Source organism: Mytilus californianus, unplaced genomic scaffold, assembly GCF_021869535.1.
Source record: "Mytilus californianus isolate M0D057914Y unplaced genomic scaffold, xbMytCali1.0.p SCAF_6, whole genome shotgun sequence".
Taxonomy (NCBI): domain Eukaryota; kingdom Metazoa; phylum Mollusca; class Bivalvia; order Mytilida; family Mytilidae; genus Mytilus; species Mytilus californianus.
Window position 1 is genome coordinate 47,026,194 of NW_026262712.1, and position 24,154 is coordinate 47,050,347.

General features: G+C 32.9%; 1 protein-coding gene across 2 annotated transcripts; it reads right to left on the minus strand.

Annotated features, from left to right (window-relative positions):
* Window positions 1-446: 446 nt before the first annotated feature.
* On the minus strand, window positions 447-21,572 carry LOC127705549 (DNA damage-regulated autophagy modulator protein 2-like). Of its 2 annotated transcripts, none has more exons than XM_052209879.1 (8): window positions 21,524-21,572; window positions 8,659-8,732; window positions 8,123-8,176; window positions 7,029-7,096; window positions 6,318-6,463; window positions 5,798-5,978; window positions 1,625-1,704; window positions 447-686 (listed from the first exon to the last, which is right to left on the minus strand). In XM_052209879.1, exons 2-8 carry the CDS (start codon window positions 8,727-8,729, stop codon window positions 504-506), a joined length of 783 nt encoding a protein of 260 aa, XP_052065839.1. In that variant the 5' UTR covers window positions 8,730-8,732; window positions 21,524-21,572; the 3' UTR covers window positions 447-503. The 2 variants fall into 2 exon arrangements, with proteins under 2 accessions (XP_052065839.1, XP_052065838.1); XM_052209878.1 differs by lacking the exons at window positions 447-686; window positions 1,625-1,704 and adding exons at window positions 2,957-3,204; window positions 4,310-4,395.
* Between the last annotated feature and the right edge of the window lie 2,582 nt (window positions 21,573-24,154).

The window sequence follows — 24,154 nt, forward strand, 5'->3', positions numbered from 1 at the left end:
AATTTTTAGATGGCATATTTTTACTAGGAGAACGATTCATACTCTTAGGATTCTCTTGTTTTAATATTTATTCTACAAAGAATTGTTTATGCTTCTTTTATCATGCATCATTCATAACTACTGCATTTGTTCCGGTTTCTATGTTTATAGTTTTAAGTACACGGCGATTTAATGTATTTCCTCTTATTTGTGTCCACATGTACAAATGCCCCTCATACAGGTAGTAATCTCTATTGTTTTCCTCTCTTTTTGACGTTTTGATGTGAATATTTGTTTTGTTTTGTTTGTTTTCTGTGTTCGTTTTGGTTTGGTTTAGATTAAATGCCATTTTTGTTGTTTTATTTCATTGTTTTTTTTTGCTATCTATTTATTTTTCTGATACCTTTTAAGAAAATTTTTAACATATATTTTGTCAATTTTAATAACAAAAGTACAAAAATCCAATCCACACACATAAATCAATAAAATAAAACATTTTGGTATCAAAAATAATTTCTCTGTGATTATGAAGGTTGTTCATTCCCTGTTTGTTCGACCTTTCCAACTCTTGTTCTGTCATGTACACTGCATGTTGGCTTTTCCAATTTAAAATATCTGAATTCTTTATAGAAAGTTGCAAAGAATATCACAATAAGAATTGCAACTATCCACTCTGATACTGTTGAAGTTATTCTAAAGCCATAGCCCTGAAATATATATGTGTTAAATATAAATTTGAAAATAGTCGTATCGATACAAGAAGCAATTGTTATATAATATTTGTATAAGGAAAGTGGGAAGTTCATTATGTTTTTGTCTTTTACCCATATAATATGTAATATTGTTTACAATATCAATATGCGAAACTTACCGTTCATAAAACACCGTCACCTGTGAAGTGTTACCCGAACGAAATGCACTGTCTGAGTTTCGCTGTTGTGTCTGGAAAAACGGCTCGGGCATGTTATTCGTCCTTTTTCATTCTTTTTTATGTTTGATTCTTTCAAAAAATGATTGGGAAATAACTAAATAGGTACATGCATTGACAGTTACACGTACCAGCTATGCCCAAACTAATTAAAGTTCTAAAACGACTTATTGAAAAAGAAATTGATATAAAATATAAAAATAAGAAGATGTTGTATGATTGCCAACGAGACAACTTTCAACCACAGATCAAATGACATAGAAGTTTACAACTATAGGTCATTGGAAGGCCTTCAATAATGAGCAAAACCCACACAAGAACATTTGTGTTTGTAGTACGTCTTTGTAATATTAACTTTACAGCATTTTTAATAGGAACAAACTTATCTGGCCGTTAGTTTGAATTGTTTTTCATTTATTCTTTCGGGGCCTTTTATAGCTTGCTGTACCGTATGGAGTTTGTTTATCGTTGAAGGCAAAACGGTAACATAAAGTTGCTGACTTCTACGTCATTTGGTTAATCATACCACATTTTATTTTCATATTATGTAGTAATAAAACTTCGGCTATCATAGAGGATTACAGAACATCAACACACATAATAAAATTTTCCTAATTATTTATTTGTTTTGAACCCTAGGTTGTAGTGAATGTGTCGTCAAACAGTCTACATAGAAATATTATCAGCATAGCTAAATTTATATTTTTTATTACTCACCGGAACTGAAGGATTCCAATAATTCAAATTGCTCTCTCCTTTGGGTTTCTTTAATTTTGATAGCAAAGAGAATATTCCTACTGGAAAATGCTAAGGAACATTACATATATCTATAATCGGATTTTCACACTTTTCAGTGTTCGCGGTTATTGGATGGATGAACGAATGCTTTTACATTACCGATATGTTTTGTTCATTTCATACATGATCACACTTTTTTTTTACTTTGTTAAATCTGATCAGAACAGAAAAGCATAACCTGAACTAGACTAATAATAGAAAGACAAAATGAGTAGAAGAAAAAACAATTGATAGCTGAAACACATTATTCATTTTTTTCCATTCCAGCATGAATTGTAACATTTGCTGCTTGAATTTGATATACAGGGATAATATGTGTCGTGTTGATGTGTGTTCAATGTTTTGCGCATGCCCTTTCAACTGTTTTTATTCGAGCGTCAGTGATGAGTCTTTTGTAGACAAAACGCGCACCTGGCGTAAAAAATTATAAGCCTGGAGTCGGTTTTACAAAAAAACTTACGACTAAGATTAATTGCAAGTCATGAACAATTCAGTATACTTACGACAAATCTTAGTCGTAAGTTTTTTTTTGAACTCGACTCCTGGTATCTGCGATGAGTTTTTTCATATGTACTTACATCATATTTACTTGAGTGTGTACAAAGGACAATGCAGATAAGTTTTAATTAAAAAAAAAGAGAGAGAGAAAAAAAACAAAGGGGGCATCAAAAACCACAAGTCCAATAAAACATCATGATCTGAAAGACAAACAACGAAAAGTCAAACATCAATTAATAATAACAAAAGATTACACAAAAAACTAGATATTGAGCTACCCGAACTCTACTATAAGACGAGAGTGAACTCATGTGACCCAAGATGGTAAACAGTTCCTGCGCCACTAGTGATACCCGTCGGGTTGCTCGTGAAAGTAAAAATCCAATGACAAGTTATGTCACAATTAATAAAAATAGGACGGGAATGTGGTTACGATAAGACTTAGTGGAACATATCCGCGGTTTATTATGACACATACATGTATATCTGGTCAGCCAAATAATGAAATTTTGAATGTTAAAAAGATATACAATCAAACTAAACACTTTAAACTTAAATTGGGTGCAAGAAATACATACTCGAATACCTCAGCTGTGAAATATTCAATTCAAGTGTTAGCTTTGTAAGCTAAAGCCAAATAAGCAAGTTAACGATATAGTTTTAAATTTGTGAAAATATCAAATTAAAGAAAATCAACGTCTTGTGTGAATTTTTCGTTTGAATGTCGTTGTGTATGTGTTTAACTATAGAATACAAAATATAAAGCAATTTTATTGGCAAAAATATAAACATATAAAAATTGTGTTCGATTGAGATCATGGCAGTCCACTACCAGATTGTTCAATATTATAATTGTTTGTTATCTTTTTGTCTTTATGCATACACTCTGGTGTGTACATTCTGAAGAATTTGAATTCCTTCACAAAAGTCAGTAAAAAGAACACAGTAGATAAGGCTAGGAGCCATTCTGATATTGTCCCCACTAGTCTTAAACCATATCCCTGCAATAAAACGACAAAAGTTACAATAACAGTATTTTGATTGCTTATTTGTTGTTGGTTGATTAACGTCCAGTGGCAAATATTTCATGAATGTTGAGGACGAGAACAAATTAACAATAAATACATTAGGTAGGTCATGTAATGGAGGACATCCGGGATGAAGGTCAGGGAAATTTGGATTGTCACTGGAAAATGAGGGTATATTGGATAGGGATAGATATTTTGCCTTGCTCAAAGCCATATACAGACCCTCAAAGAGTTGTTACAAATGCTCTTAACGTGCAGAAAGAGTGGCACTCTATCTACACAAGGCATCGGATTTTAATCCCCATTCTTATCAGATGTGGCTGCGTACTTGTACATCCCGCACAACTAAACGGACGCCGAACTTTGGCAAGGGTTTTACTGCAGGTCGGAAGAAGACCAAAGTAATAATATTTGCATTACCCAGTCACCCTTGTTGGTTAGCAGTGTTTTGCTTATTTCTTAATCTATAACATATCTTAAAGACAGAATGGCAAAACTCTGAAACAGAGATTACGTCGTCCCTGATACGGGACGCTAAACTTACAATACATGTAGTTAGTAGTTAGATTAGATTCTAACAGATGCTCGTTGTACTAACCTTGTTAAAATTCGATGGTATAAGTATTACTCAGTGACATAGCTCGACATCAAATATTTCCGCGTTCGATAGGTCCCAATATTCTTTTTTTTTTTAGCTTTTGTAGCAGTTTATAACTTAATTTACTTTTAATATATTCAGAATATTCTGTTGTGGTTTTTGTCACAACATGGATAGTTGCATATTTTATCATGATATAGAATTTTGGTGGCATACTCCTAAAGGTCACAGTAAAACTGACGCTAGATGTTTAATAGTTAATTTTGGTTTAAATGTATATCCTTTATTAAAATCATTACATTTTTTCTCAGGAGAAGATATTTATATATCAATGAATAGATTCAAGACAAGAAAAAAGAGAAAAGAACCGTGATTTACTACAGGCAACATTCAAGATAAAGCTCATTCAACTCCCTTAATTGGAACCCTCACCATATAGATACGACAGTAAAATATGATGATTCGTTTTAATATACCTACCGGTTTCCCGGGTTTCCAATAAGTGTTATCTGTAACATTAACCCAGCTTGGCGCTTGCTGGTTTGAAAGCGTTGGAAATATAAATACTGTTACGGTAAAGAAAAACAAAGATATAAGTTTTAACAATTCCTTCAAACTGATACTACAATATAAAAACAAGGAGAATATGGAGATGCAGTAAGATTGCCAGTGAGACAACTATCAACAAAAGAACAAAGACCAGTAATGCTTGTGATATACAATAATGAGATTCAATTACTGACTTTGAATTGGCTTCATATTTTATTACAAATGATGTATTGTGTTTGTATTATGGAACTCGTTGAATAAAATTTGTGCATGCGATTAAAACTTCAGTGCATTCTTAAAAATACTGGGACAGGCAGCATAAAGATGAGGAATCTTATATTTATACAATCAGCAATATAGATGGTTCTATTGGCGTCTCATCTTAATTCTGCCATTAAAGTACTAAAATAATATGACTGCAACTTTGATGAAACAAGATTGTACAAAATATTGGTCAGTTTTGTATACTATGATGTATAATAAATTAACAAAGAAGTGACACAAGAGCAAGACGTCAAAACTACACAATCAAATCTATACATAATCCGTTATTGTCATAGTACTGTAATATGTACATGTCCCACTGTAGATTGATAAGTAGTATTCAATACCAATACCGTGTGTCGACATGCATCACACAGTGCTGTTTTGAAAAACAGTCAAAGGCTAAAACATAAAGATTTGACAAATTCTTCAGTGCAAGAATTTGTTCAATTTGCATCGTTGCGCCCGATCAAACTGAATACAGTGATAAATCCTATATTCGCTAATAAAAATCTCAGACTCAAGAATTTGTTTTAGTATTTACAGCACTGAAGTCCGACATAAATAACTAATACACGTTTTGTATGTTGTGTAGGTTTTGTCTTTGTTTTTTGTATGTATCTGAAAAAAGTAAAATAACAAAAATACCGAACTCCAAGGGTATTATAGTTATATTGATATATTTGAGCCTAATGCAAAGTTGAAATAATATTGAAAGAAACCTGTTGGAGATATAGTTGACATAAACTAAGTACGCGCAAGCATTTGATGTAAAACTTGATTACGTTCCACACATGGGATACCTGCGAAAAAAAACTTCAAATATGTTCGAAAAAATGTTGTACATTAACTTCCATTTTTGTACAATCAGTGTGCTAAATTTTATTAATGTTGTAGAACAACTGTGACACTGTTTGAGTTACAAATACAGATACAGGTCATTATACGTTACTCTGTATGTGTTTCGGACAGTTGGAGTCGAACGGTTGGTAGATATGCTCCCGCAGGTAAAAATTTTCACGTTCTTCAGTTTCTTGTATTTTGTATCATGATTATTGTCAATTTTGGTATAATTTTGTAAATTATAATTACTTATTTATTTTTATGTTGTGCTATCGTAATTTACCATACAAATTAGTTGTTTAAAAAGGATACACATAATTATAAATATGAATGTCAACACACTAATAACTGTGCGTATTCGACAAACTATGACAGAATTTCCTGGAAGATCTGGCATTTTAAACGACATTCCTGTCTGTATCCAGCAATATATGCTCCCTACAACAAACGCTAGAAGGGCTCCTATAAGATGTATTACTATGACATTCGTTTCCTGAAAAAGAGAAGTTTAAAGACTCGTTTACATTAAACATATTTCTATATTATTGATACTTACACTTGTACGTAACTATTAAATATTAGTGAAATTTTACTCATTCGTATTATTTTGATGACACTAATGTGTACTTGTCTACCAAACAATGGGTCATATTATATAATTTTAATATTACCAACTACAAGTACTTATTTCATATACTATAATATCAAATGTTAATCAATTAAATCGAAACTTATCATGTTATACTAGTACTTTAATTGGTTGATCTATTTTTATTGTATTTTATTTTTATTTACTTTTATAATACGTGATTGGCAAAGGAAATATTTGTACCTGAAAGTTTCCTACCAGGCTTATACCAAGTGCAGCTGTAATACCCATTACAAAAGTCACCGTGTTGTATTTTAATAGTTTTGTTCTTCCTGCTCCTTCATAATGCGTTCTTATTTGTCGATATCGTATATAGAATATAATGAAAGCTGAAATATAATCAAATATTTGTTTCAATACAATTACAAAATATCTTGACATATTTGTTAGAACATCAGATTTAACAAAACGGTTGTTATATAAATTTGTGTCTAGACTATATTCCAATTCAGAACGTTTATCAGAATTTTGAAATGACCCTTTTTTTGTAATATATAAACAAAACAGAGCATTCCGGACAAAACAATATAAATGTATAATGACTCATACTAGGATGAATAAAAATAAATTAATCGTTCTCTATCTACTTTTTGCCAACAAAGAACTGAGACGCATAGAGAAATTGGTATTATATTTTACGATAGTTGATTTAACCATACATTTATGGTGCCGCGACCACTCAAGTTCGTATCCTGGTCACGGCACCATATATGTTTGGGTTAAATAAACTATCATAATATAGAAGGCAGAACACAATCATACTGTTAGACGTTTACTTCATATCTATATTTGAGAGCTAAGGCTACGTCCTACACTGACGTCAACCTTAGATTCGAAAGGTAAAACGCAACGTCGTTTAATGGTATCAAACTAAGGCGAAAGATATATTCTCACCTAGGACGGCACCAATATTTAGCAGCTGACCGAACACACAACTCTCAGGTGGTTTTGTACCTGTATCGCTGAAAAATAAAACGTATGGTATATGGCCTCGTGGAATTAAAAGATAACTTTCTGTAAAAATTTGTAGATTAATTTTGCATGGACTTTGAAATATCAAACTGTATGCTGTAAAGCAAATACAACAAATGTTCAACACAATAAAAAAAAGTTATTTAATCGATCAGATTTTAAAGACATTATTTTGAAATTGTCAAGCAAGATTTAATGAAAATAAATTATAAGCATTTGTTTTACTTAAGGTTGGTCATCACTATATATTTCCTCAATAGAATTTTTATACTTTGCTAAAATGCAGATTTTATCATGCTTTACTGGCAAAAATATGATAAAAAGTATGGGTCCCGTGCCATTTTTCTAGCTACAAGTCGTGCAAAATTGCCCAATTTATACTTTGCCAAAATGCAGATTAATGATCTGTTTGTGATAATCTCAACATATACTTGGTGTTCCCATCTCATGATAGTTTGTAGTCTAGTGTTTGTCATTGTCTAAAAAGACAGATCCATACCGGAAACTATAAAAGTTGTTGTTTTCGTAAATTTTTGTTTTATTTTTTATAACATTGACTTAATAAAGCATTTGTTTTGAATTTTTCACATTTTGTTTTTGATCTGACTTTTACAGCTGACGGAATTGATCTGCATTTTGATTACTTAATTACGAAAGATGTATTAAAGCGGCGAGGATGTTTACTTTCTCGTCCTTTCAGTCCTTTTGGAATAATTGTTTCATTAACAATTATAACAAGTCTCCTTGTTTTTACTTATCTGCCAAATGTTGTGAACTCATTTTAACCTGAATATGCATGGAATATTTGCGATATGTTTTGTGTTGATTGTAGATCTTGGTACGCTTGTTTTGAATTTATGCACAATTTGTTTTTCGACAAGGGTCAAGTTATAGCTTGACAGATGGAATAGACGCAATATTCTGGCTTATATTTATCGTTCGGATACTTATGTTGTTGGATTGTTGTTGCATTGACGTGTGACCTAGCTAAATTTGTTTAGTTATACATAACTAACCTTATGTACGGAAAGGCTGGTTCCACATGACCACTGGTTACTGCTAAAATGTATCTGAAACAAATAGTTCCTCAAATTTAAATAAGGGGGCGTAAGTTATCAAAGGAATGTCCAAAGACAAGCTGAAAACATCATGGCGAAAAACGACGAATACACAAAAAAAGTCTTCAAAACACAAATTATGTTAAATTTCTTTTTCTTTTTTTTATGAATTTCTTGTTATCTTGTATCAATGAAACCTGATGAAAAATGAAAACTAGTAATAAAACGAATGCTTTCCTATACAAGATTACTTAATTATATGGTAAGAGTTTGTATCCGATTAGAATGTTTAGACTGATGGTCACACAAATCGAATGGCATCTACAAGTTCAGTGTCCAGATTATATATTGCATCGTTATATTGATTTCATCAGTTGGTATCAAAAGACTTCTCCGTCTTGTTTTATTTTGCCGGTGAAATTTTTAATCTCAGCATTTAAATTTTTTCTTGAATGATGTACATTATTTACGTCCTTATTTTTGAATATACTTACGTTATTGTGAATGTCAATGGTACAAAGATTGCTATAACAATAGGATACACGTGCAGTCTGTCGCCAAACATTACCTTAAAAGATAAGTAACAGCATGTACAGATAGTAGATAATGCATGATTTTAAAGGAAAGACTTCCATTTGAACCCCGTGGTTGATGGAATAAACAAAATATACAGGTAAGAGGGTTCAAATGGAAGTCTTGCCTTATCAAAGACAAATTTTCTCTTCATTTGAGGTGCTTTTTTGTATTAGACATTACAACCGATTATGTGAAATAATGAAAATGTTCAAAGTTAGACAAGAGAGAGGCAAATGACAATTTGATATAATTCACAGATTGTATACCTACATCGCAGTGCCTGTTTGTATGAATTGATATGGTATTAACACAATGGCAATGCAACATATATATAAGGTAGAACATGTGTTTACAAGCGAAAACAAAACCTCAAGAAGGTGGTGGCAGTTTATTTAAAAAATCATACATGCAATACATAGCATCTCAACTTTTAGTGTTTTCTTTTTAAACTTTGCTCAAAACAGAGACACTCCCTTAAAAGTTGTGTTAAATTGCCCCGCCCCATCCTGATTTCACGTTGTCAAATGACATGTTTTCATTACACCAAAGTTTTTACTATATATTTGATATAATGAACATTGTGGCAATTTATTCAGGGTTCGACCAGAATCACTTAATCAAATTTAGAAAGTTGTTTAAACGTCTTAACGCGGCCGACCAAATTATGATTATCTGTTAATGTGGGGTGAATTGATGTTAATTGTGAGTTAATGTGAGTTATTGCTATGGGACACGTGATGTCTGCTGTCATGTGCTGATGTCCAAGAAGCCAGATCATGGATGAGGCACCAGAATCTGTTGTATGCAACAACTAAATTAACTCAAAACACAGTCTCGCATGGCGCTAGAGGTTAACAGGAATCTTGCTAATATATTGGAAAAGAGCATGATACAAAAAGAGATCGACTCCTCCAAACAGAATACTTCTGTATGAAAAATAAGAAGAACGATGGCTGATGCGGTTTTCTAACGAACTGCACAGGAATGTCGACAAAGAGTTCAGACATTACAAAAGCAATTATGATGCATAAATGTAAAAAAATGTCCAGTGGACTTTGGGTGAGTAACAATGGCTGATGGTTTACATTTAATGAGTGTTTGTTGTGTGAATAATAATGCATAATTTAATCGGGTGTTTTCTTAGTGTGAACAATAGACACATTTTCACAGCTCCTCGTCCATTTGAATTTCCATCCAAAGTTTCATAGTTAAGTTGATGTTTTCAAATGTTCTGTAATCTGTGAAAGGAAGATCTGGCTTTTCCAATTTGATGTTGATGTATTGTTCAACTCTATCAAATGATTTACCACGCTACCGATGTAAGTTAAAGACTAGTAAACAAATTGTGATCTGAAACGGTCGTTTTGATCTGAACATCTCTTGAAAGACTGAATAAAAAATTATTCAGTTATTTTCGGTTTGTCAGTCAATTTTCAGACTTATCCATTGCAGTTCAGACAATTAGCTAGCAGTCAATTAAGAAATGTTTAGTCTATTTTCAGACTGTTCAGTAGATAATATTTGTACACATCTCCACCATACTTTTTTGTCTGAAATGCTACTGAACAGTACTGAATTGAATGTAAGAAAATTGTCTGAACAGTGCTGAATTTACTGCAGTGGATAAGTCTGAAAAATGACTGAAAGACTTAACATGACTCAATAATTTATTGTTCAGACTTTTCAGATGATGTTACCTTATTTTTTGTTAGGTTCAAAATTCATTTACGAGCTTTATGCATCTAACTATTCAAGTTGTTCTCCATTTATTTTAATACCTGCATGTTTTCTTGGCATTTATATTCAAACCAAGCAAGTTAGAATTTAGTCCAAATAATGATGAGGTTTCGTAATGCTTTTTTATTTTTATTTTTTTGCTGTGATATCAAGGCTTTTTTCGTCGAAGGCAGGCGGCTCAGAAAAAACAAATGACTTGCAAAGACGTCATAATTTTGGACTAGCTATAATTCAGTTTAAGATTTCAGTTTTTGTTTGCATTTACATTTCAGTATTGGATAGTAATGCAAAATCGTCTGCATAATCTATATCCTATAGGTTTGAAGTTAGGGTCCATTTTATTCTCGTATTTAAATTTGATACGGTTTATTTCAATTAGTACCCAGTCGATAGCAATGACAAAAAAAAAGAGATGACATGCTATATCTTTGTCACATTCTAGATGAAACCAAGAAACGGTGTATGGGTCAGAGTCTACAGTGCGCTTAAATAGTTATCAAAGGTACCAGGATTATAATTTAATACGCCAGACGCGCGTTTCGTCTACATACGATTCATCAGTGACGCTCAGATCAAAATAGTTATAAAGCCAAACAAGTACAAAGTTGAAGAGCATTGAGGACCCAAAATTCCAAAAAGTTGGTAGAGAAACACTGATATAGGAGACGATGTGAGCAAAAATACGCAAAAAAAAAATATCAAAGAAAAAAAATGAAAATGACCCAGGACAATAACTTACTCCAATAGACTATTCGGCTATAGAAAACCTTTTTTATTTACTTGTCAATGCATGTTAGAAGTTTCTTCCCTTTTTCAATCCACTCTTACATCACTGGAAGACTTTGATTTTAAAGTAAGATAATTTTGTAAGATATAGTTTTTTCAAGATTGTCCATACGCAACAATTGTGTAAGCTGTTCCTTACAGGAGAGTTATTATTTGTTGTTGAGGTCTATTATTCGCGATGGAAGGATGTATCTGTACCTAACTAGCTGCAAGCAAACGCATAAGTAAAACGACAAAACCGTACTTTATTGAATTAGTTTAGAACAACAAATGTCGAAAAGAAAGAATGGAGAAGGGAACAAACGATATTTCACCTGGAGTACAGAAGCATTCGACAACAGGACGAAGTCCAGTTGAAATACTATTTAACTGGAAATAAAGAACAAAATCTCTATACTTTCTGGATTTATCAAAGGATGATATTACAGCCCGATCGAGAGACAAATTATTGAAAGAAAAGGGACAGAATACGCATCTGTGCGCCGACACGCACATAAAAAATGTGAAAAAAGGATATTGTCATTCAGATGCACTGCAATACAAACAAACTGTCGACAAAACAATGTTTAATTTCGTGCCGTGAAGAAAGAAGGAAGTAGAGTAACGTAACACGGCAAAGGTGCTGACACGCAGAGGAAAAGTTTAACAATGATGACATAGTTGAGATTGATATAGTATCATCTTATAGTCAACCCGTGACTGAAACATTGGAAGGCCAAAGCGTACAAAATAAGGATGGTGTTAATGGTGCAGAAATTTACGACCGATGAAACCAGTTTGAAATCATAAAAGTAAGGATATCGAAGGACTACGTCAGATATTGAACGATTTTTCAAAAACTGTAAATAAATGTATAGGCTTAAGTTAAGTAGTTCATAGGATATTATTTTGCTATATATAATTAATCAAATACTTCAATATATATATATATATATATATATGTTGTTTGTGCTGTATTTAGACCCCTATAACAAGAAATTTGTTTTGCATGAACACGGATAAAATACAATTAATATACATAATTATATATATATATATATATAAGTCTAGTCCGAGATTACTCTGACGTCCAACGGCTGTTTTGCCAGACAAGCTGGGGCCGTGGGACGTCAGACAGGGGCGGATCCAGGATTTTGGAAAGGGGGGCGTAGTATTAAAAAAAAATTTGAACCTTTTTTTGGCTAAAAAACATAAAATAAGTGTAAAATGCATTTTATAGTTAAAGTGTAGGGGTTGGACATTTTTGGTGCCGTATTCTCTCCATTAATTGTCTATTATAAAATGATTGGATGGATCCAAAGCTATGTACTAATTAATATATTTGATGTGGGATTTGTCAGTAAAAAATGGACATGGAAAATTCTCGTTTGTTGTATGGTTAGTTAGCATAACCTCACAGATTTCTTGTTGTAAACAAGATATACGGCTATTCAATGAAATTTACAATACGACCGACACGAAGAAAGACAAACAAGCAATTTTTATCCAAATGTTTGATTGAAATGTTTCAACCAACAAGGGAATTGAGGGGTTCCAAATCAACCAAAGGCTACGAATGAGTCGGAAATGACAATGAAGTTGTGAATGACGGTCGACACATGGAGACATATAGGCCACACCCAGCAGGCAGGTTGCAGTCGGGCCTTGAAAAAGTATTCAGTATATCAGTTTGGCAAAACAGACATTCCAGTCAGATATGGGATTCATATGCAACCCACCCCCCCCCCCCCCCCCAAAAAAAAAAAATTACGCCCGTTTTGTATTCATCATGTTCATATAATGCTAAATAATTTTGTTGAAAATATTTTTTTCTAATAGCAAAAAAGTGGACAAGATTATTGTTTTCAATCCAGATACGGCCAGAATATTTGTTTAAGGCAAAAATCAGGGTCAGAATTTTTCTCTAAAATATCTCAGACTGCCCCCTCGAATCAAATGGTCCGTACCTTAGACTTTAAATCTATATCTAGAGCTTACTGACTGGGGATCACTATTCAGCAATGTTATTAATGGGCTGGGGCGTGTGGGGTCAAATATGTTTTCGTAGGTAAATAATATTGCTGTGGAACTTTTTTTTCATAAGACTGTAATAGAGCATTACTTTCTGTTGGGTGGAATTGTGAAATAGAAGTCAATACGTTCAAGAACATTGCTCAATACTTTGTCGCTTTGAAGGCGTCATGCTTGTCATCCTCAGCATAAGCAATGTGTTACTGTAATTTCAATTTCAAAATGACTGAGTGACGTTTTTTTCGACGTACTGGTCAATTCCACCGTAGCGAATCACATTACTTTGACATAATCAATAATATATTACAGTAAATACGAGCGAAAAATATCTTTATAAGTAAAGAATTGTCGCATAAAAATTAAATACACGGGAAATGGCAAAGTTCGCGAAGTCTAGTCTGATTAATCATTTTACAAAAAAAAAAGTGCAAGCAAAGGGGGGGGGGCGTACGCCCTCTACGCCCCCCTCTGGATCCGCCACTGTCAGAGCTCGTCCCATATCAAAAAGTGGATATTTGCCCGTCCAAAATAAATGCGCTGCTTCGTCGCTTCTGGTGCCAACGGACGGCCTTGGAATTATATAAATCGGGTATCAATTTGTTCATTTTTCATTTATCTCTTCATTTATGTAAGTTTCACCTACCTGCCACCCTTTATTTTCTCATATTTAGACAGTTTTCACAGTGACCCATCGATTCAGACATTTTTACTTTTATTTTCAAATGGACGTCAAGTTACGAGAGATTTTGCGACCTCGAAACTCAAATATGCAAATATTTATACTTTTTTCACCTCCTTTATAGGAGATCGATATTTAACATTTAGTAGCCAACCACGATTTTTCACCTCCTTTACAGGAGATCGGTATTTTAACCACGATAACATTCGGAAGCTCTCGGATATTTACATTGCTTGCATCGTAAATGACCTAGGGTCATATGCATACATCATTCCCCATAGTCCATTGTGCCTTACTTTTTTCTATTGATCACATGACAATCTTTCAAAATGAAAGTCAAAATGCCAGAATCGGTGGGTCACTGTGAAAACTGTCTAAATATGAGAAAATAAAGGGTGGCAGGTAGGTGAAACTTACATAAATGAAGAGATAAATGAAAAATGAACAAATTGATACCCGATTTATATAATTCCAAGGCCGTCCGTTGGCACCAGAAGCGACGAAGCAGCGCATCTATTTTGGACGGGCAAATATCCACTTTTTGATATGGGACGAGCTCCGACGTCCCACGGCCCCAGCTTGTCTGGCAAAACAGCCGTTGGACGTCAGAGTAATCTCGGACTAATATAAGTCTAAATTGAAAACAACGTTCAAACCTATGATTGCGTTGGATAAAAACCGTGTGCATGCAAAACAAATTTTAATCTAGCGTCGTAATACAGTACATAATATATAAGGCATGAAGATGGAATTGTTACAGATCAACTGAAATATCTATTGTAAAGGATCCTACAAATTAATGCAAGATACAGTCACAGAAATAATTATATTCATAAGTACGTCTGAACCAGTGACAACTCTACAACAGATTTATCCATCGGATCACCAGCAGTGATGGTGATACATGGCTGTGTACATTCTGTATATACAAATCTGTAACAATTCCATCTTCATGCCTTATATATTATGTACTGTATAACGACGCTAGATTAAAACTGACGAGGAAAGGTAACATCCGGCCACCGAAAGCTTTATTATTTTGAAGCCTAGGTGGTCGAGTGGTCTAGCGCGTCGGTTACAGTGCAGGCGATTTGGTGTCACGATATCTCAGTAGCATGAGTTCGAATCCCGGCAAGGGAAGAACTAAAAATTTGCGAAAGCAAATTTACCGTGAGATCTAACATTGTTGGACTGATGTTTAGACGAGTTGTATATACAGAATGTACACAGCCATGTATCACCATCACTGCTGGTGATCCTATGAATAAATCTGTTGTAGAATTGTCACTGGTTCAGACGTACTTATATATATATATATATACTATTTCATGTTTTTAAAGAAATATTAATTGGTTAATTTTATTTTTCATTTATGAACATAAATTTAAGTATTAATCCAATGAAAAAAGGAATGTAGAATTAGATATTAACAACTAAGGTAAAGTAATAATGAGTTCATCTTGACCTCAAGTGTTGTTCCTAACATGTGTGTACTGATTAACACTTTATTTTCGGAAAACATGATTATATTTTTTAGATGTAACTGGCTTTTAACTAGCTTTCAGAAACTGCGAGTACCCTAAGATCGGTTCTATGTCTCTTTTGTCTTTTTGTCCCCGGTGCCGCTCGTTTTCGCGCATTTGGTAATGGTCTCCGTCGTCCGCCCATCCAAAACACATAAATACTTACAAGATCCTTTTACAGAAAGTTTTCATACTTGATATGATTGTTTTTCGTCATATTTTCTTGACCGGGCTATATCGTAAGTTTGATTTGACAACTTTGATGGACGTTAAGGGACGATACCCATTCTTTTTTAGTATCTCCTCGGTTGTGAACGCAATTTCTCTGAGTCCGTTTTACAGAACTCTCTCATACCTGGTACTATTGTTTCCCATCATTTGGCCATACTATGCCGCCTTTTCTATTTGACAATGTTTTGGGGATTATTGGACTTCGGTCATATGTTAAAGTATTGTAACAATAACACCGTATGAACGCGTATCCTCTGAGACCATTTGACGGAAAGCTCTCTTATTTGGAAGGTTTGTTTCCCATCATGTGTTAGTGACCATATAATACCTTCATTTTGAGTTTACCATTGTTATGGGAGTTATGGGACTTTTGTCATATTTTGACTATCGTACCACAATGACATATTTTTTTAACATTTTGTGAAGTCGGGGCCTTTTTATAGCTAACAACACGTTATGGATTTTGCATATTGTTGAAGCCGTACGATGACTTATTGTTCCTTACATCAACGTTATTTGGTCACTAGATCTTATAATGGGCATAAAGTTAATGTTTATCTGACCTTGTTTGATTAAGTTCACAGTTTCATTACTCCTCCTCTGACACTCATCCATTGCCTGATTGAAATTATATTAACATCTGTGTATTGAAATATTTTTAACATGTAATATAATAGACGTATTCCTATTCATTATGCCTTAAGCATGTGTGTCATCTAAAGACATATAAAAATTTGTAATTACAGATACAACATTGATACTAAACAACGGGTATGTTCATGCACATTGAATGCTAAATTTTAATCAAATATAAATTTTGTATTGCCTAATAAACAACTCATTGTGTTGAATATTGGAGAATTTTTAGCACCATAAAATAATGCAACAGTTAGAACTTTTGAAGACTCATAAATTAAAAAAAAATATGGAACAATCACTAAGTAATCATGCATGGGTGACCACGGGTTATAATACATTGTTTTGTAATCAATGTATTCTGAGTGGAACGATAAGTGCCGTAGGCTATTTTGGAATATTATTTTGTGTCAAAAATTTCAATATTCCGTGTGATTAGATTTAATAAAATATCATTTTCTAATGATTCATTCGGTTTATTTAAAATTAGTGTTGTTTTTAACTCATGTCACACAATGTGATCTTAAAGGCACCAATAATTATTGCACTATAAAAATATCTGCAGAAATATCGCCTCACATCAATATTTTGACCAATAGCAATAGTGTTCCTGTGAAATTAAAATTGTTTTCCAAAGATGTAGGATGTCAACGGCTAGTAAGATAAAATTGTCGATCTGTGTCTCTTTTTGGTCCAGTTTGTCCTCTTAATGTGTAAAGAACTTTGCATCTATCTATTTTAATTTACACTCAGCTGTCATTAAATGTAATTTAAATTTATCATTTTGCATTTATCATAATATCAGGGCGTAAATTAGATACCACCATCAGTTGAACGCTCTCATTGTTGTATACATGCATACCTACAACAACAAGTTTCCACCGTTTCATTGTTGAGTCAAGGGACTTTTTAGATCACCGGGTTTTATATTCAAATGGAATTAATTCTGCAGAGGTAGTACAGGCAATATAACACAAGGTACCTAACTCGTATATTTGAGAAATGTCACCCGTTCGCGAACTTCCGTTATATTTCGATTTTTCTATCCCATTGAAACTTGTTATCCCTTAAATCTGCATTCAATTACATTGTATCTACAAAATGGTGTATAACACGCCTATTTCTATCATCGGAATCATTCGTAATAGGCCTTCCAAGTATGTCAACCGTAACATAATACAAGGAAATATAAGGTTCGCAGTAAATGATTAATTATAAAAAGTATTTCCCCAAAACCTGTTAGTTTTTATCTGAACAGAACTTATCATCCAGATAGTAAATTTGTAAAAAAATTCTGTGAAAAAAATCTAACAAGTGTTATTTGAGATATGTCTAAGGAGTTACGAGTCTCTATTTTTAGACTCAAATTTCTTTCAGACTCTCCCTGGACTTGGAAGGCCTATAACGATAATAGAAATAGGCGTGTTACACAATGTGTACATCATTTTGTAGATAATACAATACAGCTTTACAGGATAACAAGTTTCAGTGGGATAGACAACCGCAAATTCGAAATATAACGGAAGTTCGCAACCGGGTGACATTTCTCAAATATACGAGTAAGGTACCTTGTGTTATATTAAGGTATATAGGGGGAGGGGGGATTCAGGGACAAGTGCCTGTTGGAGGTAGGTAGCGGCTTTGACAGTGTACAACTATATATACAGTGCTAAATATTTCAGAAGATAGAAAAGGGTAGACATAGTTTGCATATAGATAGCCAATGATCTGAAATGTTATCGCTTAATTTAAGTTACATGTCAACTCTATTTGGATTATAAAATGGTTATTATATGTACATGGCCGTCTGACATGAGTCACCTGACCTTGACTTCCTCGAACGGTTAAGTAACCAATTAAAGTTTCATGCAAATGTTAGTTTTAAATTTATGTTAGCTAGATTAAGTGTATTTGGTTATGCTGAGAACAGTTTAAAAAAAATGTACTTTGAGTAAACACTTTTTATGATCTTAAATATGTTTTAATAAGTATATACCCATCTGATAAGGGTACTTGAACTTTGCCACATTTCATGTTGCATGCTGATGTTATTTATTTGGTTATTAAAAGGTTAACTAAGATTCTTCTATTAATAACTCGTTGTCATGTGTACATGTCCGACTGACATGTTCAACTGGCTTTGATCTTGCTCTCTCTCTCTCTCTTCGATTCTTCAAATACTTTTGCAATATCGTTTTATTTCATTTTATTATTTTCAAATAAACTTAAACGATGTTGACCACAACTTTTATAAGCTAGTTTCTTCATTTTTGAAACATTTGGTATAATTTGCAACAAATGCCAATGGCGTAGAGAGTAGTAAGTAAGTAAGAAAGTAAGTATATAATGTAAGTCAATTAGTCCATTTAAGTAAATAAAATTAATTTGCATGCAAAGTGACCAAAAATTTAATTTTAACTATGATTTTGAAGGGTGTTTTCATTTTGCTTTATAATAGATAATCGTTTTATTGATTTTTTCTTTCAGCGACAAGATTAGATCACTTGTCAACTGTTTGATAATACTGATTATTAATCATCTGAAAATAGTGAAAGAGCAAGGATGTCAACAACTATAGAACTATGCACGACCTTCAACAAATGCCATCATGTTAAGACTAATAAGTATCAGCCTTTTTGAAATTTGAACTGTCATGTTTAGCATGTTAAGTGTTGACTAGTAAATGATAATATGTTTTATGACAAAGCTGTTGCATGTAACACTGTTATACATGAGTGAGAGTGAAATGTTACTGAAACTTTTAAATTCATACTGAACTTAAGTTGAACATTATTTGTGGTAAATTCGATATATTAATGAACCAGGCAATAATGTCTACAATTTCAAACTAATTCTGAGTATTCTATGTGTATCACATGTATAATAGTATATGCAATCATTGTGTGCAGTGAACATAATTACTTTGAAATTGTAAAAATTCCTGCAATTTTCAAAATCAGCAGTTTTGAATCAGGTTTAATATCAGTATGTATACTAACATGATTAAGTACCATAAAAAATATTCAAAATCAACGTGAGTTATAAAATTCATTTCGTTTTAAGACTTGGCAAAGCGATTGTGAGATTAGTGTGTCATTTCAGACTGTTTAAAGCACACAATATGAATAGGTATAGATCATATTAAAATAAGGAGATGTGGTATGATTGGTAATGGAACAACAATCCACCAGAGACAAAAGAGCAAGGATGTCAACAACTATAGAACTCTGCACGACCTTCAACAAAAGCCATCATGTTAAGACTATAATAAGTAACAATAACTTTTGCAGATGACAGAAGGATATGTTCCAATTGTCGTAGCCACAACCCCTTTTCTCCTCGAATGTGACATCATTTCAAAAAATAAATTAAAACGAAAACAAATATGTTTATTCAAGCATATCCTGATATATAAATACCTAAGAAGCCCAGGTCGCATACTTGGGTGACATCATTGAATTAGACTTATCTCCGGGTTTGTACTAACATTAGCAACACGACGGGCGTGGTGCCACATGTGGAACAGGATCTGCTCACTCTCCCTGGGAACCTGAGATCCCCCTAGTTTTGTTTAAAAGGAGTTCGTCTTATTTTGGCTTTAGTTTTACATGTTCTTTGTGCCTTATTTTTTATTTTTCAATGTTGTGTTGCCAGGTTTATACCGGTAATAGTCTTGTCTATCCTTTGTCATATAAAAACTTCTTTCAATTTCAAAATTTCACACCTGGTCAAGTTTGAGGGTTAGAAAATTTACATGACCGACGGTTTATGAATTTGTTGATGTCTTACTTAGAGTTGAACCTCTTCGCCTGGTACTTGAGGAGCTTTGTGAACAAACAGGATATAAGCAGATCTGCCAAATCCACCTGATGTCAACTTTATCTGAGAGAGTTGGAACCTAAGTGTCTTAATAATTTCTTAATTTATGAACGGAGAATTAAAGAAAGGTATGTTATATACCATGTCAGTACATAAGCACTGATAAATGATATGGTGATATCATCGGTGACTAGCAGTCCTCCAGCAGTGGTATCCACCTGCTGCTAAAAATTGAAATAAAATTATAGATTTGATACGTCCGACGTGCTTTCTAGTTAAACCTTCATCAGGAACGCTGAAACCCCCAAAAATGTAAGCCAAGGATTTATAAGTTCTGAATACGTGAAGAGCTAATATGACCAAAAGGGGAACTTTTAAGAAATATAGGATATGGAAAGGCAAATATATTAAAGAGCACCAAAACTTAAACCGCTTTCAAAGCTATTTATGCTTTAAAACATAATAAAAACAAACGTATGATTTTTTTTATAAAATACTAAATGGGTAGAAAGTGAAAAAATAAACCAATGTAATAGCATATACTTACGTAACGTTTGTTTGATTAGAAGCGAACAGAAATTGAAAATATAAAAATCTTCCCCTGCTGTTATTCAACGCCTTGCAAGTATAGCGTTACTTTAAAGAAAATTAATCAGATTGCTCATACATTTCACCCCATTTATCAGAGATAACACATGCATGCATCGTAGACCCATCCGATAGCATTGAAAAATAGTTTTATCTAAGATTAAGCGTTTGTTTAAACAATAAAATTGTATTTTAAAATGATATGATTATTCATTTTAAATATCTCAGTGGATAATGCACGACCTATAAGATGAATGACGCTTATGGTAAATTTGAGGAATCAAGAATGGATACAAAAAGGGAAATAATTAACAGAGCACATTACTTACATGGATTTTACATTAGGACTTCCCAGTGCAGCTTAATCCCTGTAAACTTAATGGATAAAAAGGGCAAAAAGATATTCAAATACTACACGAACATGTAGATATTCAAAGCGACAGTTAACAATATGCCATGAACTTATATATTCTCCTATGCATCTTATGTTAAACCGCATCTTGTATTCCCGATTGAACATAATTGAAGGTAATTAAATTGTAAGTTTAGAGTTTTTAGTTACAATTTTTCACTGAATGTGGTGGAAGCTGTACAGTCAATTCTGGAGTGTTAGGAGAGAAGGGTTGCCCTCTGAATTTTACTTCGTCTTCCTCTTTGATCTTTGGCATATATTCATTTGTCCGTCATATAGTATCAAGACTACATTTTCAAATGCTTCCCATCATTTTGTCTCATTGGTTAACGCTTTAAACTCGTGTGAAAAAGTCTACTTACTGTGTTCTATTTATTAGCATGTAGAATCCAAGTTCATTCACAAACGTCCCTACGAGAAAAGGTTATACATAAACGTCAATATTTTTATTTACTTTTAATCTTAACATTTTCAGATAAGATTATTCGTTTGTCACGATCCATAATCCTGAGAGTTGTCGTTCGTGATACAATGTGATACTGCTCTTATGCGACGTAAATCCTCAAGTCCTTTGATTGTTTGAATTTTGATTGCATGTGTTCTAATTTTCATCTTATCTTGCTGAATTTCGTAATATTGAATTATTTATTTCCTAGTCATCAGACGAATGGGAAATTTCATTTTCTTGATTTCATGTCATGATTACGGTACCCACCTTCCCTGGAGAAGGTATAATGTCGGAGGTAGAAATCACGAAAATGTCTCTTCCTCGTTCCAGTGTTGACCAAACTTTTAAATGAACCAATAGGATTGTTTATTTATGGTCACGATAATTTCTATTAAAACAGACTTTCCTTCCAAAGGTGTTTTTTTTTTGTGTATTTGTAACGTTTTTACACTAAATTATACAGATAGTGCACAGGCTTGTTTTGGCACTATATCATGTCTTCTAGTGCATTTTATGACGTTATTGTATTTAATCAACTATAGACATATTACAAACGGGATGTTTGCAGGATGTTGTTCATAGAGCCTGTAAATTAGATGCAATCCTTATCGATCCTTTAAATAAACTTATTCTAAAAGGTTATCAAATTAACACTGTAATAAGACCTTGGTACAAACATTGATTTTGTTATCAATAAATAAAACATAACTTAATATTTTTGATACACAGATACCTGTTGAACATTTACGGTCCTATATTCTGCCGATACCTATATTTTGGTATTGCACAAGATCATGTTTTTCGCTGGCTGTTTTTGATGTTTTTACATAAAATCCTTTGGATGTTTACTGATTGATATTTAGTCTTAGATACATTATATCAATATTAGTTGTTATTGGCGCTTTCAGCTAGCTTTCAGCAACTGCGAGTACTCTAATATCTGTACTGTGTGTCATAAGTCCTTTTGTAAGTCGTTCCTGCGTGTTGTTTCGATCTGCCAAGTCAAGCCTTTTTCAACTATTTATATATATATATATATATATATATATATATATAATATATAAGTCTAGAGATTTGCACAACGATACTAATATAAGATGGTATTATACGAAGATGTTGTTAATAAATCGTGTTGACAAATATTTCGGCTTAACAAATAGCCTTCTTCGGTGTCAATTATTTTAAAAATACTGATAATATGTATAAAAATAGCTCAATAATACAGGTAAGTTTTGGTCTATTGATTTAATCCAAAATCCTGAACATCATAATATAAAACAAAACTCAATACTCAAATATACGTGACTGTGTATATTTACAACCCAAAATGAGTGGAAAATAAAACTTAGTATTTTTTATTGATGCCGTTTGGATGATGTACATTTATTTCCTTTATCCAAAAGCTTTCCGAAATATTTGTCAACACGATTTATTAACAACATCTTCGTATAATACCATCTTATATTAGTATCGTTGTGCAAATCTCTAGACTTATATAATTTTTTTCCTTATCTGCACAGTATCGTCTATTCTAGACGATCCGGTACATAGTAAATTTGCTGGTTGGTCCTTTTTATAGACTTCTATATATATAATATATATATAGTTTGTTCTTATGTTTTGCTGTTATACCACTGTTCCAGGTTAGGGGAGGGTTGAGCGCCTGAAAAGGTTAACGTATTTAACCCGTCATATTCTGCTTGTGCCTGTTCCAAATCAGGAGCCTATATAATTCAGTCGTTTTCATTTGTTGCTACATGTATATCATAATTATTTTTCGTTTATTGGTTTGTACACAAATTAGGCCGAAAATATTAGATAATAAGGCGTCTGTTTACAAGGTATATATAGTATCCAGGTCTTCGATCTACGTTGTGAAATATAAAAGTTTTTAACAAATAGTTTACGCAGTCCCCATCGCCAAAATATATAGAAATAAGAATAAAAGGAGACAATGAGACATCAACCCAACACAAATAACCAACTGACAACTAGAGGTCAACATACAGTTTTCAACAATAGTCCAGTGTCTTGTCAATATGATAAGCTTTTAATCGTCCTGAATAAAAAAAACATGTTGTGCACAAAATTAATTAAAAGAAATCAAAGATATGTCATTGCCGCCAAATTCTCCGAATAACACAAGAAAACAAATTAGATATTCAGATATTCAGATACGGTTTAAGAGACATGGTATCTCTTTTTTTAAAGAAAAAAAAACATTCCCCATTAATCTCGATCTTAGGACTACCAATAGGTATATACAAGAACATATACATGTAATCGGAATCTTTATTGATTAAGAAATAAACTCTATAATAACTGTACAATGAACAAAATAAAAAAGAATTTAACAAAGCAATAATTAACAATAAACTATCAAAGAATATTCAGTTATTGAAAGCACTCTCAAAATAGTTAGCCTGCTGATATGAAATTGCTAACACTGTAAGTATTTAGTCTTAGAGCTTGCCATGCATAACACTCTGTCAATTGTTATAGATAAAATTGAGAATGGAAATGGGGAATGTGTCAAAGAGACAAC

Coding starts and splice junctions, on each gene's coding strand:
- LOC127705549 (XM_052209878.1), bottom strand. CDS start 8,729: ATGTTTGGCGACAGACTGCACGTGTATCCTATTGTTATAGCAATCTTT. Junction 8,177..8,658: donor CCATTGACATTCACAATAAC/GTAAGTATATTC, acceptor TATTTGTTTCAG/ATACATTTTAGCAGTAACCA. Junction 6,464..7,028: donor AAATATTGGTGCCGTCCTAG/GTGAGAATATAT, acceptor ATTATATTTCAG/CTTTCATTATATTCTATATA.